The sequence below is a fragment of the Meles meles genome, chromosome 18 (genome assembly GCF_922984935.1).
Source record: "Meles meles chromosome 18, mMelMel3.1 paternal haplotype, whole genome shotgun sequence".
Lineage (NCBI taxonomy): Eukaryota > Metazoa > Chordata > Mammalia > Carnivora > Mustelidae > Meles > Meles meles.
Window position 1 is genome coordinate 30,987,210 of NC_060083.1, and position 19,609 is coordinate 31,006,818.

A 19,609-nucleotide genomic window follows, 5' to 3' on the forward strand; every position below is an offset into this window, starting at 1 on the left:
GAGGCTTTACCCCACTGAGCCATCCAGGCGCCCCATCGCACCCTTAAATTCTAAGGTACCTTTAAATGATGAGAAACAAAATAAAAACTTAAGCCAGGGGCACCTGGGTGGCTCAGTGGGTTAAAGCCTTGGCCTTTGGTTCAGGTCGTGATACCAAAGTCCTGGAATCGAGCCCCGCACCAGGCTCTCTGTTCAGCAGGGAGCCTGCTTCTACCTCTCTCTGCCTACTTGTGATCTCTGTCCGTCAAATAAATAAATAAAATCTTTAAACAAAAAAAAAGATAGTAATTTTTTTTAAAAAGCCAAAGTCCAATTTCTCCGTCCCAATGTATGCATAAAAATATATAAGAAAATACGTCTCTTACTAAATATGGAAAGGTAATGTCTTCCATGGAGTTTAACTTTTTATATCCTCTGCCTTATTTTTCAGGGAAATGAAAACGTTTTCACCGTTACTACAGACCAATGATGATCATTTACTCTGAGACAGAGAACAAGGTATCAATCAGCTTTCATTCCTGTCTCTCCTGCTCCTTCTCTGTGTGGTGCTCTAAAAGAGACCTGAAACATTGGGGAAAATCTAATTTACCTTTTTCAAAAAAATAAGACCAACACTCATAAGGCTTCAAACAAGACCAGATCACAGCTTCAGGTCTGTAGAAGAATTACAGGGCAGACACATAATCCTATTCATAAACAGCAACCAGTGTTAACAGTTGTTTCATTTTCTTCTTTTCTCTCCAAAACTAATTAGCATTACACACAGTGTGTTCCTTGTTACAAATGCCTTCTTTCAGTGTTAGAACTATAGTATCTTTTGATTACCCACAACTCTGATCTAGTTTTTCAGTTATGCAAAAGCCAAACACTCTTTGTAACACTTCAGACTAGCTAAACTTAAAAAAAAAAAAAAAATGATTTTAATAAGATAGAAACAACTATGTTTCTATATATGTGACATGTATACTGTCTTCACTTTGTGACTCATCATCACTTCAAAGATAAACTATAAAAGATAAACTATAAAAGAACACATTTAAAAAGAATACTTTTTTATATACTTACTGCTGAAAGGCTGCCATTGTATTCTCCAAATTTTCTCCAGCACCTGTGAAAACATTAAATTTAAATTTCATTTACTAGCTAATTTCAACTTAAAAATTTTTTTTTTTAATTTTTAAAAGGTTTTAATAATTTATTTGAGAGAGCACACACATGCACAGGAGTAGGAGGGAGAAAGGGAAGGCAGAGGGAGAGGAAGAAGCAGACTCCCCTCTGAGCAGGGCTCAGGGCCCAATCCCAGGACCCTGGGACCATGATCTAAATGAAGGCAGATGCTTAACCAACTGAACCACCCAGGCTCCCCTAATTTGAACTTTTAAATTTTTCCAGAAATTAATTTTAATAAGCTACATCTAGTGAATCTCGATGTTTACAGACTGTGTAGACATTACAAGTTTTTAAAAGAATGTAATGGTATTTTGAATTCTTTTTGGCTGCACCAGGAAGAATCAAAGATTAAAACAAAGCCACAGCAACACAGAAAGGTTAGAACCTAAACATGTTTTTTAAGCTACAATATCTGCTCGTCATAGGAAAGACAGAAGAGGACCTGGTATATATATATATATATATATATATATATATATATATATATACACCTCCTCAGAAACAGTTAATCTGTCTCCTCTGCATCCCCAAACTCTCTTATGCATCTCTCTAGTAAGAATTCATCACATTATAGGGGCGCCTGGGTGGCTCAGTGGGTTAAAGCCTCTGCCTTCGGCTCAGGTCATGATCTCAGGGTCCTAGGATCAAGCCCGGCATCCGGCTCTCTGCTCAGCAGGGAGCCTGCTTCCCTCTCTCTCTCTGCCTGCCTCTCTGCCTACTTGTGATCTCTCTCTGTCAAATAAATAAATAAAATCTTAAAAAAAAAAGAATTTATCACATTATAGGATAAATTATTAAACTGACTCCTCCTTTTCCTATGAATTACTGAAAATAAGTTCCTGTTTTAATTGCCTTGGCTGAAGACAATGTAGTGCAGTGAAGGTGGAGTTAGTATCTTTGCTCACAAATCTACTTGATATTTGCATGACCTTGGGAAAGTTACAAAACCTCCCTACGGCTGAGCTTACTTATCTGTAAGAATGAGGGATGACTAGCTATCTTAGTGGAGTGTTAAGATTCTTGATCTCAGGGTTGTGTGTTTGAGCCCCACACTGGGGGTAGAGATTACCTTTAAAAAATTAGAATTAAGGGGCGCCTGGGTGGCTCAGTGGGTTAAGCCGCTGCCTTCGGCTCAGGTCATGATCTCAGGGTCCTGGGATCGAGTCCCGCATCGGGCTCTCTGCTCAGCAGGGAGCCTGCTTCCCTCTCTCTCTCTGCCTGCCTCTCTGCCTACTTGTGATCTCTCTCTGTCAAATAAGTAAATAAAATCTTTAAAAAAAAAAAAAAAGAGGGTCTTTTTTGGGCGCCTGGGTGGCTCAGTGGATTAAGCCGCTGCCTTCGGCTCAGGTCATGATCTCAGGGTCCTGGGATCGAGCCCCGCATCGGGCTCTCTGCTCCGCGGGGAGTCCGCTTCCTCCTCTCTCTCTGCCTGCCTCTCTGCCTACTTGTGATCTCTCTCTCTGTCAAATAAATAAATAAAATCTTTAAAAAAAAAAAAAAAGAGGGTCTTTTTTTTTTTTTAAGATTTTTATTTATTTATTTGACAGAGATAGACACAGTGAGAGAGGGAACACAAGCAGGGATATTAGGAGAGGGAGAAGCAGACCTCCCACTGAGCAGGGACCCAGATGCGGGGCTCAATCCCAGGACCCTGGGATTATGACCTGAGCCAAAGGCAGACGCTTAACAGCTGAGCCACCCAGGTGCCCCAGATGGGTGTGCAGTAGTTTACTTGGCAAGATTTTCTCTCTCTTAGCAGTATGTTAAATGTGTGCATTTTAGGGGTGCCTGGGTGGCTCAGTCAGTTAAGTGTCCAGCTCTTGCTCATGAGTCCAAGACTGAGCCATGTCTCTGCGCAGAGCCATGGGCTCTGCGCTGGGGTTGGGGTCTTCTTAAGATTCTTTCTCTCTCGGGGCGCCTGGGTGGCTCAGTGGTTTAAGCCTCTGCCTTCGGCTCAGGTCATGATCTCAGGGTCCTGGGATCGAGCCCCGCATTGGGCTCTCTGCTCAGTGGGGAGTCCGTTTCTCCCTCTCTCTCTGCCTGCCTCTCTGCCTACTTGTGATCTCTGTCAAATAAATAAATAAAATATTAAAAAAAAAAAAGATTCTTTCTCTCTCTTGAGGCACCTGGATGGCTCAGTGGGTTAAGCCTCTGCCTTCAGCTCAGGTCATGATCTCAGGGTCCTGGAATCAAGCCCTGCATCCGGCTCTCTGCTCAGTGGAGAGCCTGTTTCCCCCTCCTCTCTGCCTGTCTCTCTGCCTACTTGGGATCTCTGTTTGTCAAATAAATACATTTTTAAAAAATCTAAAAAAAAAAAAGATTCTTTCTCTCTCTCTCTCCCTCTACCCCCCTCCTACCTCAAAAAGAAAAGAAAAGGTGCATTTTGTAATTAATAGCATTAAAGTTAATGAAATAGTTAATATTCAGTGAAAGTAAAGGATTACTGCTATTATTATTGCTATTACCACTGTTATAGTAACTGGTACTTGGTGGATGTCCACTGACTGATGAGTGACAAATATTGCAATGACAAAAAGGACACAGATACAAAGTATCTAATTATCGAATATTATATATACACTAGGTAGAATCAATTAACATAACACGCTAGCCATAAGATTTAAAATATTTTAAAACTAAAAGATTTCAGTATTATTAAATAATTAATGGAATGTACAGGAAAAACACTTGGGAAATACTTTTCCAAATACTTAAGAAAAACAGCCAATTTCTTTTTAGCAAAAAGAAACACTTCAAGTTTATGGTACTGTTAAAGTATTAGCATTAAAATGTTTCACATACAATACCACCTGGATATATTTGTGAGAGTATTAAAATTTTCTTTTTTTTTTTTTTAAAGATTTTATTTATTTGACAGACAGAGATCACAAGTAGGCAGAGAGGCAGGCAGAGAGAGAGGAGGAAGCAGGCTCCCTGCTGAGCAGAGAGGCCTTTGTGGGACTTGATCCCAGAATCTTGGGATCATGACCTGAGCTGAAGGCAGAGGCTTTAACCCACTGAGCCACCCGGGTGCCCTAAAATTTTCTTCTCTTATATTGTTAGATTGTGCTTCTATGGCAACCTAATTAATAATCAATAGAAACACAAAGTATGAAGAAATGAATATATTAGCTCAATGTTCTAGAGTTCCATAGTTCAGTAGAGAGAAAGGAATACCCATGTAAAAAAAGCTACTTTGATTTTAAGTTTACTTTAGTCACTACAGTTGATGCACAATAGAAAACAGATGAAGTAAATCTGAAGATTATAGCTTTTGTAAAAATTAGTGCTCTTTAAAAAAAAAGTAAGTGCTCTTTCAAGGTTAAATGAGGTTTTCTGTTTCTTTTTTTTTTTTTTAAGATTTTATTTATTTGACAGAGAGAAATCACAAGTAGGCAGAGAGGCAGGCAGAGAGAGAGGGGGAAGCAGGCTCCCTGCTGAGCAGAGAGCCCGAAGCGGGGCTCGATGTAGGGCTGGATCCCAGGACCCTGAGAGTATGACCTGAACTGAAGGCAGAGGCTTAATCCACTCAGCCACCCAAGTGCTCCACTTCTTCTTAAAGATTTTCTTAACTTTATTTATTTACTTGACAGAGAGAGAGAGAGTGCAAACGGGGCGGGGGTGGGGGAAGGCAACAGGCAGAAAGAGAGGGAGAAGCAGGCTCCCTGCAGAGTGGGGAGCCCAGCTTGGGGCTTGATCCCAGGATCCCGGGATCACAACCTGAGCCAAATGTGATGTTTAACTAACTGAGCCACCGAAGTGTCCGGTTAAGTGACTTCTAAAAATCTAGTTGGTGTTGGGGTACTTGGGTCACTCAGTCAGTTAAGCCTCTGACTCTTGATTTCAGCTCAGGTCATGAAATCATGAGATCAAGCTCAGGGTGGTTGAGATCAAGCTCCATGTTGGGCTCTGCACTGGCGTGGAGTCTTCTTAGGATTCTCTCTCCCTCACTCTGCCCCTCCTCTCTTTCTCTCTCTCTCTCTTAAAAAAAAAAAAAAAAATCTAGTTGGTATTTGTTTTAGTCAAAAATTATGGAAATATGTTATATTCAAGTAATCAATATTCAAGAACAAAACACTCTATAATATGACCAAAAAAGACAAAGAGTGCTACTTTTTTTGTTAACATTTTATGAAAATTAACTATCTTCCATATTTAATGAAGAGTGGCATTATTTTACATTTTTGCAAATCTCTTTAATGCTTTATAGAAGGCAGCTGCATTCTCATATCTGCTTCACACAGATAGCCAGTTGGAAAAGACTCTTTTTTGATACTGCACCAAAATTTAACAAGTGGTAGTTTCTTTTTGTTTTTTGTTTTTTGAAGATTTTATTTATTTATTTGACAGGCAGAGATCACAAGTAGGCAAAGAGGCAGGCAAAGAGAGAGTGGGAAGAAGGCTCCCCACTGAGCAGAGAGCCCCATTCGGGCCTCGATCCCAGGACCCTGAGATCATGACCCTGGCAGAAGGCAGCGGCCTGACCCACTGAGCCACCCAGGGCGGCCTAACCCACTGAGCCACCCAGGCACCCAAAAGTGGTAGTTTCTCAAAAGTTACTTGCAATGTGAAATCTGAACCATATGAATGATTTTTTCATGCTCTATTATATGAAAATCTACTGCTTCATTTTGAACTTTGTTTTTTTAAGTAGGCTCCAAGCCCCGCAGGGCTTAAACTCACAACCCTGAGATCAAAACCCGAGCTGAGATCAAGAATTGACACCCGCTGGGGCGCCTGGGTGGCTCAGTCGGTTAAGCCGCTGCCTTTGACTCAGGTCATGATCCAGGGGTCCTGGGATCGAGCCCCACATCAGGCTCTCTGCTTAGCGGGGAGCCTGTTTCCCCTTCTCTCTCTGTCTGCCTCTCTGTCTACTTGTGATCTCTGTCTGTCAAATAAATAAATAAAAAATCTTAAAAAAAAAAAAAAAGAATTGGCACCCATAAGTCCATCTTGAACTTTGAATAAATCTTTCACCCATGCATGGTTTTATATCATGCATTGGTCTTTGGAAAATACTAATTCACCGAATCATGCTGATTTTCTAAATATTGACATTTCATTATACAATATTTTTTAAAGTCACATTTGTTAATTCCTCATCTCATCAGGAAAATCCGTAAGAAAGCTATCAAGCTCACAGTGGAGTATACAAGTTTTCCAAATTTCTAATTTTTGCTTGAAACCTCAAATGTAATCATTGGCACTGCCTTAAAATATAGCTTATTTTTCTTCTAATGGCAGACTTATTTTATAATTTTCAGGACCACATCTGCTGAATACTCAAGTCTGAATAACTGGTTTCAGTTTTTTAAAGTAAAAATGGTGTTCTGTGGGAAGAAAATAAGGGCTCATTCAGCTCACAATTCAAATGATTGCATAAGTGCTTTTCCTCAAAACAATCACCATCATACTTGATACGTGACAAAAGTATTCTGTATGTACTTCCAATTTTGTCACTCAAAATATGAGAAGTTTTGTGTGGGGTATCTGGTGGCTCCGTCAGTTAAGTGTCTGCCTTCGGCTCAGGTCATGATCCCAGGTTCCTGGGATGGAGCCCCACATTGGGCTTCCTGCTCTGCAGGAAGCCTGCTTCTCCCTCTCCCACTCCCCTTGCTTGTGTTCCCTTTCTCTCTGTATCTCTCTCTGTCAAATAAATAAATAAAAATTTTTTTTAGAAGTTACATATATAGGGCTGAAATTTAATAAAATAATTTTTATTAATACATCAAATATATCCTTAAGTGAAACTGCCTTTTTAAATTTTTTAAAATATTTTATTATTTATTTGTTAGAGAGAGAGAGAGTGAGTGAGTACAAGCAGGGGGAGCAGCAGACAGAGGGAGAAGCAGGCTCCTTGATGAGCAAGGAGCCCAGTGTGGGACTCGATCCCAGGACCCTGGGATCATGACCTCAGCCGAAGGCACACACTTAACAACTGATCCACCCAGGCATCCTGAAACTGCCTTTTTAAAAAAAAACTGTGAGTACATGATAGTTATTATTTGTATCTGGGTGATAAGTTTATGGAGTCTTAATACTTTTGCATATATCTGAATTGAAATGATGTTTTGGTTTGGGAAAAACAAGTTAGAAAAAATAGGATAGAGGTTCAGTACTCTGAAATAAATTTTCCCACAGATAATATAATTTTTACTAATATTTACATGCAGAGTCTGCATGTTTGTCTTTTATGTCTGCTTTCCATATTAATTTTGTTATTCATTTAAACCTAACAGCTTAAGCATGAAAACATTAAGATCTTTGATTTTGTAAGTTTATGAAATTAATACCCAGTATTAAACAAAAGCTATACACTGTACTTAGCACCTTATATATTATTTCATTAAAACCCACACAACCAGAAAAAAGTTGGGTAGTCACATAGCCAACGAGGGGAACTACAATTCAAGTATAAACTATATACATGATTCATATTGGTCCTTATTCCCATATCCTACTTGTTTATAAAGCTTGGAGATAAATTCCACAATAATAACACCTACAAATTACCTGTTAGATTCATATGGTGAAAGCCTGGAGAGTAACCAAGGGACTAATTAAAGAGTATGCCATTCCTCTCCAAGGAATTATTTGGTGGTAGCTCTTGTCTCATGAAATTATTTGAATTCCTTTTGTTACTAGTTATATCATTTATAGAAGCACACTTGCCACTAATTTTCCTTTTCCTTCAATAATCAGTTTAAACAATGCCTGGTTTTGCAAATCACCATCTGACATATAAACAAACATTTAATTTTTAATTAGTTATTAAATTATGAAATGGGAAAGAGAATGAGTGTCACAGATTTTACATGCTGTCTTAATATGTTTATAATTCCTCTGCTTACATCATACTGCCTCCCTCTTCCAGTTCACATTTTTCACTTCTTTGAGAAAAATCTTCTCTGAAAAGTCCCATTTCTCTTTATTTACAGCTTCACTATATACTTCCCAAGTTTTCATTCTATATTAACTTTTTCTCTCTTATATAGTGTTTCATAATTACTTTGTAATCAGTTTCTTCCTTCAGAGAGAGCCGGGGAGGGGCAGAGGGAGAAAGAATTTCAAGCAGACTCTGTGCTGAGTGCAGAGCCTGAAAAGGGGCTCAGTCTCATGATCCTGAGATCACGACCTGACCCAAAACCAAGAGTCAGACACATAATCAACTCTGCCACCCATATGCTCTGTGATCAGTTAATTTCTGATAGGACAGGAAAAGTAAAGGAAACATTCTCTTTTGGATCTTTAATTAGATTTAGATGCTGTGAAGGAAAGAAATGTCTGTTTAGTTTTCTTTTTGTCTCCCAAATGCTTTATATACCAATAAACACTGTAGAGTTGTTTTATAGATATGCTCTAACCACCATTATTAACATCTTTGTCTACACAATCAATGTGTGTGTGATGTTTAGAAAACCAGTGACAAATATGACCAAGCATTAGCCACATGCACACAAAGAAACTTTCAAAATTAAGAATTTTCTGATATTGGATAAGAAAGCTTAGTTCAAATAAAACATATCCTAATGTTTGAGATATGATCCGATCTCAAAACGAAATTTTTCAGTAAATCAAGCAACAGAGTAAGTTCCTTCTTCATTTCTTTCATTTTTTTTCTTAAAGATTTTATTTATTTATTTGACAGACAGAGATCACAAGTGGGCAGACAGGCAGGCAGAGAGAGAAAGGGGGAAGCAGGCTCCCTGCTGAGCAGAGAACCCGATGCGGGGCTCGATCACAGGACCCCGATATCATGACCTGAGCTGAAGGCAGAGGCTTTAACCCACTGAGCCACCCAGGCGCCCCAAGAACTTAGTATCTTGATTTACAAAGTATTTTTTAATAAATATCTCCCTATCATTCTGGATTTAATTATATTATTTGGTGCACGTACTCAACAAAAGCATATTAAGCACTAACAACATAGGAACTAACTACAGTGCATTAGGACCATCAATACAAGTAAATAGATTCAAGTCTGCAGATACTTAATGAGATTCTTATGACAGTTTCAGGTATATATCTTTGAATACACAAATACTGATCCCATGTTTGCAAATAATGAATGGAAATTTTTATATAAGGGGTGAAACTGAAACAATTGAAAATGACTTTATATCTAGGGGGAAATATTTTTAAAGTATTTCTGACAGTAAGTGAGAATAGGAGATCCAGCTTATCCTGGTTTTGATACTGGCTACGTTGATCTAGCACAGATTTTTTAACCTCAACAGAGTACTGTTTTTCTCACCTGCAGAGCGTCACAAAAATTCAAAAATTAACACTTATTTCTTCTAAAAATAAAATTTAGGTCACCCACAATGAGTTTTGATAGCTTTTTAGAGGATCTTAGTTTTGGTTTGGGTTTTTAGCAAGTACATTTTTCTTTCTTCTTTTTTTTTAATCAGTAAACAGAGGGCACCTAGCTGGCTCAGTCAGAAGAGTGTGCAACTCTTGATCTCAGGGTGATGAGTTCAGGCCCCATGTTGGGTGTCTCAATTACTTAAGTAAATAAACTTTAAAAAAAAAGTGACTATATTTAATTAAACCAAATAAGCATTTACATGGCATTTAGCTGGTGAGCCCTTAAGTCCTTTGATGCTTTTCATAAGTAAGGAGACGAGCACAACTATTGAAGTCACTCTTTAGAACTATGTTTAACATAGAACTGTTTAGATTTTACAGAAGAATACTAATGTATTTCTGTCATATTTAAAACTGTATTCATGGCCAATTCTTGTTAGAAAAGGTGTTACGGTACTAAATTAAGTTTTAGACTGTAAACTCCTAGAATTTGCCATTTCAAGTATTAGACTGTGAATTCCAAGCAGTTTTAACCTAGTTAAACGTTCATCTGTAAAGAACAGTTAGAATTGATTGACTTCATCCAATTTCACAGCATTTTATACATCATGCTTGAAATGAAATAAAGACTCATTCTGAGATAATGAAGAGGCAAAAATTTGGCCTGCTGTTTGGGAAATTACAGGGTGAACTATCTAGGTTCCTTTTAGCAAGATACTTTTCCAAGAAACAACTTCTTTGTTTTCGTTAAGCGATACAGTCCTGTCATAAATTACATCGTCTTTTTGTCTTTAGAAAACCCAGGTGTTATTCCTGAGGTGCAGCGTAGGGCTTAAAATAAATAAATAAATAAATAAATTTTAAATAAAGGGGGGGCAGGTGAAAGGTTTGCTGCCTTGGGAACCAGGACGCTCCAATTTCTGTCCCAGTCCAGTCCAAGCTCTGTGACCTTGGGACGTGTCCCCAGGTCAGTGACTAGGTTTCCCTCTCTTCTTAATTATCAGTATTCAGAGAGGGGGACGGGGATGGGGAGCGGGGGGGGGGGGTAGGATCCAGTCCCCAGGGACTGCAGACAACCAAGATACAGCACGGTCCAGGTTCACGCAGTTCCTCAACCCTCGAAGCTCGTCGCCCCGGATCTCCCTACAAGCTCAGCCACTGGCTCCGCTCAGAGCAGTCGGTTCCGGTTCCCCCGCGGAGTACCCGGGTTCTGCTACGCGCTCCCCCCACTGTCTTCAGCCTCGCTGCTAGAAAGGGACCTTGCGATCATCCTTCCATCTGCTGAGAAACGCTCGGTCCACTCTTAATTCTCACCCTCGTCCGTCCTCCTTCAGAGAACACCTGACACCGCTGCACTCGACAGAGCCCCACCATGGCTCTGTCTCAAGATCCCTTATCTTCCTTCAGGAGAGCTCCCCTTCACATCGCCTTCACCTCCAGGGAGTCCTCTTTCGCACACCCATTCTTCCTCAAACTCTCACGCATTTCCACCCGCCAGCCTTTTGCAGAGCTCTGAAGGACCCTCAGCTCTAGTGGGGGGAAAAGCCTCCCCCACCTCCGCCATCGATCTGGGGACCCCCTCTCACCTCCGCGGTGAGAGATGTGTTTACTGAGGAATCGCTGCTTCTTTCTCGGGTGCAGCAAGGTCGGGTATTTGAGCAACAAGAATGAGGTCACCAAGTACCCTCCCAGGGTGGAGAGAAGGTAAAAAGCCGCGGTGGACGACATCTCAGCCTCCTTGTGGGAAGTCTCCCACCCCCGGGCCCTCTGAACTCCGCTGCGGCGGTCGCAACGGCTGCGGCGGCGGAGGCAGCTGCTCGAGATCTGCTCGCCCCCAGCCGGTGCCCGCGGTGCAGCGCACTTGTCGGCGCCAGCCGTCCACGCAGGCGCAGCCAGACCCCAGGCGTCTGAGCAACAAAGGGGCTGCGGTGCGCAGGCGCGCTCTGGCTGCTGGGTAGGAACCTGCAGAGGTCGGATAGTGAGCATTTGTCACTCAGCTCTGTGGTAGAACCCGCAACGCTTTAGAAAAGCTCCAAAGGAGGCGAAAGCTTGGAATCCTGCCAGTGCCTTCGCCATCCCTCAGGCAGAAAGGGCTTTTCAAAGATAGCCTGAATTCAGGAAGGCCTGACATAATTAGAAAATCCGCATCAAAAAAAGATTCCAGGGCACATCTTAACCCCTACTCTAGGAAGTGCAAAGAACTGTTACCAATGGAGGAGTTAAGGCTTGCTAAAACAAATAATGAACCCATCCGTTTGTCTAGCTAAGAATTTCCCCTATTATACATAAGACGTACTAGTTTGCTTATCAATCAAATATTCGAGGGGCAGACTCCTCCCTCGTTTCACTGTGAAAATGTAATCCACCACCCCACCCCACCCCACCCCAACCCCAGCCTCGGATAGGAAGTCAAGAAATATTTGTTGACTTGCAAGTCTACTTACATTAAGAAAACGTTGACAAGTCTAGAGGTCTTAGATGGGAAACTCAATCCCAGAAGGGCCAACTAGTTTTCCTTTTATCCATACTTCCTGGTTGACGTAAGGAAAATGTGGCGGAAAGGTAGGTGGCTACGTATCCGAGGAGCGCCTTAAGGGTCAAGTTGATCACTGTCTTAAAAGTCAGTCATGGGTGGGGGTCTTGCTGGTTCAGGGGGTAGTTAAGGGGTTAGTTTTAGTGCCCATCAAGTTATGGCTTTTGTTTTTTGTTTTTAAGATTTGTTTACTTATTTGACAGAGATCACAAGTAGGCAGAGAGGTAGGCAGAGAGAGAGGAAGGGAAGCAGGCTCCCTGCTGAGCAGAGAGTCCAGTGCGGGGCTGGATCCAGGACCCTGGAATCATGATCCGAGCAGAAGGCAGAGGCTTTAACCCACTGGGCCACCCAGGCGCCTCCATCGGGTTATATTTTGCCTGCAGGATCTTTTGCCTGAGTTAAGAGATAAGATAGAAAGAAGAACTCAATCAATTAAATCAAGTTTGAGGTTAAAATAGAGATATTTTAAATTATATTATAATTATATAAATATAATTATATTAAAATAGAAATAGTTGAAGTCCTCATTCCATGAAGATTCTAGGAAACGGTGGCCTACACTAAATTTTTAAAAGTAGCTGAAAATGGGGCGCCTGGGTAACATTCAGTGGGCTGAGTGTTAGACTCTTGGTTTCAGTGTGCGCTCTCTCTCTCTAAAACAAAAATAAATAAAATGTTTTTTAAGATTTTTCTTTATTCATTCGACAGAGATCACAAGTAGGCAGAGAGGCAGGCAGAGAGAGAGGGGTAAGCAGGCTCCCTGCCATGCAGAGAGCCCCATGCGGGGCTCGATCCTAGGACCACGACCCGAGCCGAAAGCAGAGGGTTAACCTATTGAGCCACCCAGGGGCCCCTAAAATCTTTGGCTCAGTGGTTTAGGCCACTGCCTTCGGCTCAGGTCATGATCTCAGGGTCCTGGGATCGAGTCCCGCATCGGGCTCTCTGCTCGGCAGGGAGCCTGCTTCCCTCTCACTCTCTCTGCTTGCCTTTCTGCCTACTTGTGATCTCTCTCTGTCAAATAAATAAATAAAATCTTTAAAAAAAAAAAAAAGTAGCTGAGGGATGCCTGGGTGGATCAGTCCTTAAGTGTCTGCCTTCAGCTCTGGTCGTGATCCCAGAGCCCCACACCGCCCAGCTCAGTGGGAAGCCTGCTGCTTCTTCTCCCCCTCCCCCCGCTTGTGTTCTCTCTCTCGCTATCTCTGTCTCTGTCAAATAAATAAAACCTAAAAAAATAAAAAATAAAGAAGTAGCTGAAAAAGACTTCTGCATCAGTTTGCCACTATAGGAAGTCTATTTCTTGATCTAATATCAAAATATCTAGAGAAATGGTAAAGCCTTTATAGAAGAAAAAGAACTAAGTTTGAAAATTCTCAAATATAACCACATTTTTTTTTTAAACTAAAACATTTTAAGGAAACTCATGAGTTGAAAAATATTGCCTTGTTAGGAATAATCTGTTTAGGGCTGACAAATTATATCCTATAGATCCTATAGACCATTGATGGGCATGGTTCTGCTTCCCTTTACCAAAATCTCACCTGATAGCAACTTTTCTTTTAACTTTTGTTAAACTTCTGTTTAACCCAAGGAGAGAGAGAGAGAGGGAGAGAGAGCACAAGCAGGGGGAGCAGCAGAGGGAGAAACAGCCTCCCAGCTGTGCAGGGATCCCTGAGTGGGTCTCTATCCAGGACCCTGGGATCATAACCTGGGCTGAAGGTGGACGCTTAACCAACTGAGCCACCCATGTGCCCGGCCTGTTTCACTGTTCTCTGCAGAAGTTAAGTACTTTGCCCAAGATTACATAACTAGTAACTAATGTTATAACAAAGGTCACCAATCTTATTTCAGTTCAAGGGTTTGGTTGGAGAAGATAGTACTGAGCTTCTGAAAAACAAAAGATTAATGAATGACTCCTTAGGTTGTCATTTAAATCCCATTTACAATTGCATTGCCCAAATCATTAGGTAGCAGATGTAATGGCCTGGGATCAGAGATATTTACCCAAGAGTTCTGAAGGAATTCATAAATTAAATTGAGATCTTATTCAAAATAAGAAAACTGGTGCTGATTGGATTGATGGCCTGCCATCAGGATTCCTAACTATGACAATGGGAATCTGATACTAGGCTAGAGCATGGTTTAACTTTTTGTAGGGCAATTTAGCAATATGTGTCAAAATGCAAAATGTATATATCCCTTGCCCCATCAATCCAAAGTCTAACAGTTTATTCTGCAAAGAAAAGTTCACAAGTATTAATAAAAGACATATGCATGTGGGATGCCTGGGTGACTCAGTTGGTCAAGCATCTGACTTTGGCTCGGGTCATGATCTCAGCGTCCTGGGATGGAGCTCCACGTCCGGCTCCCTGGCTCAATAGTGAATCTGCTTCTCCCTCTCTCTCTGCCTCTCCCTGCTACTTGTGCTCTCTAAGAAGTAAAATCTTAAAAAAAAAAAAAAAAAAAAGAAAGAAAGAAAGAAAAGAAAAAAATGATTTTTTAGTGCTATATTTTTGGGCAGGATTATTCTTAGTGTAGAAAGATTTGGGAACAGAGGAGCCTGGGTGGCTCAGTGGGTTAAAACCTCTGCCTTCAGCTCAGGTCATGATCCCAGGGTCCTGGGATCCAGCCCCCATCGCATCGGGCTCTCTGCTCAGCGGGGAGCCTGCTTCCCTTCCTCTCTCTCTGCCTGCCTCTCTGACTACTTGTGATCTCTGTCTGTCAAATAAATAAATAAAATCTTAATCTATAAAAAAAAGATTTGGGAACAATACATTGTATTTACAATATGATAGGATCTGAGCTCAGTTACAAATAACAGTAACTATCCTTTCTATTTGTAAGAGTTTGTAAAGGACTTCAATTAATATAACTTTAAGAGTTTGAACCAAGGTTATCTTTTGAGGTAGGTAAAGGAGTTAGTATCCTCATTTTACAAGATCAACAAACTAAAGCTTTAGATGGTATCCAGTGTTTGGAGATGCAGTAAACTACTTCCTTAAAACATCAACCCAGTGAGCTGCTGTGCCAACCTAGGCCAATAAACATAATTCAGAATACTGAAAATTAAACATTAACTGCTAGCTGGCCTTTGTTCACAGTTGTGCAGCATTCCAAAAACTGAGTATAGTTCTATTTGCCACATCTTAGGACAGGCAAAAAGATGTAAGAGACAGAAAGGAGAGAGAGTAGCCAAAGGATTTCAGAGGGTGTCATATTTGAAGTATAAACAAACTAACAAAAATTAAACCAAGTTTAAAAGATCACAGAAAGGGACAAGAGGAAAGGTACAAATTAAGTCTACACAACTGCTATCCGTCATGGTGCTTACCATAGGTTTTACATATACTAGGCACTGTTTACCTAATAATAAAATGTAGGACTAAAACGAACCAAAATGTATTCACCATCTCCAAAACTATTAGAATTATGGGATACCTTTAAAAAGTAAATTCAAGATAAAATATAATTATTAAGAATTTATAGGGGCACCTGGGTGGCTCAGTGGGTTAAAGCCTCTGCCTTCGACTCGGGTCATGATTCCAGGGTCTTGGGATAGAGCCCTGCATCAGGCTCTCTGCTCAGCCTGCTCCGCTCAGCGGGGAGCCTGCTTCCCCTCTCTTTCTGCCCGCCTCTCTACCTACTTGTGATTTCTGTCAAATAAATAAATAATCTTAAAAAAAAAAGAATTTATTTATGTGCCCCTCTGTTAGGAGCTTTATATATACTCCTTTACTCCTCACAAACACTCTTTGTGATAAATAATAATTATCATTATCATTTTATTTATTCAATCATTACCATTTTAGAGAAAAGAATGCTCAAGAATTAAGTAAATTGTCTAGATTTCTGTTTCTAAAGATTTTTTAAAAAATATTTTATTTATTTGACAGGGAGAAATCACAACTAGGCAGAGAGGAAGGCAGAGAGAGAGGAGGAAGCAGGCTCCCCGCGGAGCAGAGAGCCCGACGCAGGGCTCGATCCCAGGACCCTGGGATCATGACCTGAGCCAAAGGCAGAGGCTTTAACCCACTGAGCCACCCAGGCACCCCTGTTTCTAACGATTTATTTGAGAGAGAGAAGGGACGGGTGTGGACAGTGGGAGAGAATACTAAGTAGGCTCCTTGATGAGTGCAGAGCCCAACATGGGGCTCACCCATCTGACCCATAAGATCATGAGCTGAACTGAAACCAAGAGTCCGATGCTCAACAGACTGAGCCACTCAGGTGCCATTGTCCAGGTTTCCTAAGCAGTAGAATCTTTTTTTTTTTTTTGGCTCCAATCTACTATAGTACTATTTTATACAGGAGAAAATCTGTAACAAGAGATGGTATAATATATTCAATAGAGTTTAGAGAGAATCAAGATTCATGGTCTTAAAAGAAACAAGGTATTTTAGGGGTATCATGCCCAATTTTTCTGACATTAAACTCACCCATTCACATGGTTTTTTGTTTGTTTGTTTGTTTTAGATTTTATTTATTTATTTGAGAGAGAGAGATCACAAGTAGGCAGAGAGGCAGGCAGAGAGAGAGGGGGAAGCAGGCTCCCCGCTGAGCGGAGCCCGATACAGAGCTCCATCCCAGGACCCTGAGATCATGACCTGAGCCGAGGGCAGAGGCTTAACCCATTGAGCCACCAAAGCGCCCCACACATGTCTTTTTAAAAATATTTTATTTATTTATTTGACAGAGAGAGAGAAAATGAGATAGAGAGCATGAGAAGGGGGAGGGTCAGAGGGAGAAGCGGACTCCCTGCGGAGCAGGGAGCCCAACGCGGGACTTGATCCCAGGACACACCAGGATCATGACCTGAGCACAAGGCAGCAGCTTAACCAACTGAGACAACCAGGCACGCCTAAGATTTTATTTATTCATTAGAGACCGAGAAAGCAAGCATGAGCAAGCATAAGGGGTGGGGGTGTGGGGCAGAGAGAGCCACACAAGCAGTCTTCCCGCTGAGCAGGGAGACCATTGCAGTGCTAGATCCCAGTACCCCAAGACCATGACCGGAACTGAAGGCAGATGCTTAACTGAGCCCCCCAGGCACCCCAAAAACTCACCCGTTCACCAAGTCTTAAGACCAGAGTCAAATATTCAGTTGGAGGAACTGACATGCAGTTTTCAATCTTATATTTTTTCAGAAAACAGGACACCGGAAGAGTACAGCTTTGAAATCAGAGTCCTTGATTTAAATTCTGACTTTGCTACTCCCTACTATGTGACCCTGGACAAATTATTCAGCCACTTCTAACTTTAATTTCTTGATCTGTAAAAACAGACTTATCTTGCAACGTTTTGAGGATTAGAGACAATGTATGCAAAATGCTTAGTAAAGTACCTAAGAAGTGGATATTCATGAAATAGCTGTTATTATTCTGTGGCATTCAGTAAAGAGTAGCTATTGTTATTTTTGTGAATCAGACTTTCCTAGTCCCATTTTTCCAATTTTCTTTGTTTTACTCTTTCTTGGAAGTTTTTTGTTTGTTTTTCAACTAAAATACAAATTCCCCTGTTTAAGTAGTACAGGGAACTTAACTTTAAACCAACATGTGAGGCCATTTAAAAAAAATCAGAGTAAGATAGTTTAAAATAAAAAAGACCTATCACATTTGGCCTTTAAATAATAAGCACTCCTTGAATAAGATATAAATTTACTTCCTAAAATTCTATACAACTTTTCAGAGACACAATAGACTTACCAATAGGCCAAAGGATATCCTGTGTAGTCCCTTCTAACCTAGCAATTCTTTAAAAAAAAAAAAAAAAATCATTTGAATCATCTGCTTATATCTCAATAAAAAAGAAACATCTGCTAAGCAAAGGAAGATGCAAGTGCTGCTACAGAAGAAATATAATTTCTTTAATAAAATCATCACTTTGGAAATTTGCTGAGTAAGGTTTATACCACTAATGTGCAAGGCAGTAAGCAATACAAATTGCATAGTCCACACTTCTCTAATGCAACATTCTATAAACCAATTTATGGATAAAAACATGAAGAAGTTCTACAATTGTCTTAAGCATGCTGTAAATACAAATAGCATAAAAGTTTGTATTTAAAAACTACAGAAATTCAAATTTGGGTGGCTTCTGTAATCAAAAATAATTAAGGAAAATCACTTACTAATTTAAGCAGGAATGTAAATTTTTTCCATGTAAGAAAGACATGAAAAAAGAAAAAAAAGACAAAGACACAAATCTGCTCTTTTGACACCTTATTTGTTCTTACAAACTACTTTGTTACAGTTCCTTTAACCACAGGTTTATACAACCTGTTACTCAACTCTTATAGGCTATTAAAAAAACAAAACAAGGGGGTCTGGGTGGCTCAGCCAGTTAAGCATCTGACTCTTGGTTTCAGCTCAGGTCATGATCTCAGCGTCATGAGATCAAGCCACGGTCAGTGGGGAGTCTGCGTCTCTCCCTCTCTGGCTCCCTATAACCCTCCCCCCACTTTCTCGCTCTCCCTTAAATAAATCTTTACAAAAGCAAACAACTATTAATATATGTCCTACAGAGCAATCTAGCTGTGTTTTCCAAATGCAGTGCACTACTTAATAAAACCACCCCAAAACCATGCTTAGTACAAAAGTGATTGTGATTGTTAAAACTGATATATAAGGAAGGAAAAATTAAAAGGATGAAAAATAAGGATGAGATACAAGAACACTGTAAATTAATTTCCAGAGTTGGAGGCTCATGTTGGGTGTGGAGATTACTTAAAAGCAAAGTCTTGGGGTGCCTGGGTGGCTCAGTGGGTTAAGCCGCTGCCTTCGGCTCAGGTCATGATCTCAGGGTCCTGGGATCGAGTCCCGCATCGGGCTTTCTGCTCAGCAGCGAGCCTGCTTCCCTCTCTCTCTCTCTCTCTGCCTGCCTCTCTGTCTACTTGTGATCTCTCACTGTCAAATAAATAAATAAAAATCTTTAAAAAAAAATGCATTTAGGGACGCCTGGGTGGCTCAGTTGGTTAAGCAGCTGCCTTCGGCTCAGGTCATGATCCCAGCGTCCTGGGATCGAGTCCCACATTGGGCTCCTTGCTCGGCAGGGAGCCTGCTTCTCCCTCTGCCTCTACCTGCCACTCTGTCTGCCTGTGCTTGCTCTCTCACTCTCTCTCTCTGACAAATAAATAAATAAAATCTTAAAAAAAAAATGCATTTAAAAAAAAAAAAGTCTTAGAAAAAAAGTTAAAAAATAAGTTTTAGTTCAGATAGCATTCACTTAAAATATATCTCCGAATAAAAAAATGAAATAAAATTAAAATAAAAAAGTAAAAAATAATATGACATTTCATCAGCCCAGGAATAAAACAGTCAGGACAAAACAGTCTAACTTAGGTACGAGAATTGTGAGCCAAACAATAGGGCTTTTTTTTTTTTTGCAAGTAAGTCGTCCATACCATTACCAGATAACCTATTGGGTCATCTTATTTTTGAAGGTAATTTCAGAAGTGGCATCTTAAGGAAAATCCCAGCTTAAACATCGTTTTAACCAAAGCAAAATTTTGGATCAACATGATTATGTAACATTGTTATGATAGAAACATGTTTTATTATGGACAGTGAAACAGAAACAAAAGAAAATAGAGATACCAACCAGGTA

General features: G+C 40.5%; 1 protein-coding gene across 2 annotated transcripts in view; it reads right to left on the bottom strand.

The window, feature by feature from the left end:
* GDPD1 (glycerophosphodiester phosphodiesterase domain containing 1) overlaps positions 1 to 11,605 on the bottom strand; it is a 50,608-nt gene extending 39,003 nt beyond the window's left edge. The window contains exons 1-2 of one of the 2 annotated variants that reach the window (XM_045985150.1): positions 11,064 to 11,605; positions 1,066 to 1,108 (exon numbers count right to left, since the gene is read on the bottom strand). In XM_045985150.1, the coding sequence (XP_045841106.1) occupies positions 1,066 to 1,108; positions 11,064 to 11,463 (443 nt within the window). In that variant the 5' untranslated portion in view covers positions 11,464 to 11,605. The remainder of the gene's footprint in view (positions 1 to 1,065; positions 1,109 to 11,063) is intronic. The other variant, XM_045985149.1, reaches the window with a different exon arrangement.
* Positions 11,606 to 19,609: the final 8,004 nt, after the last annotated feature.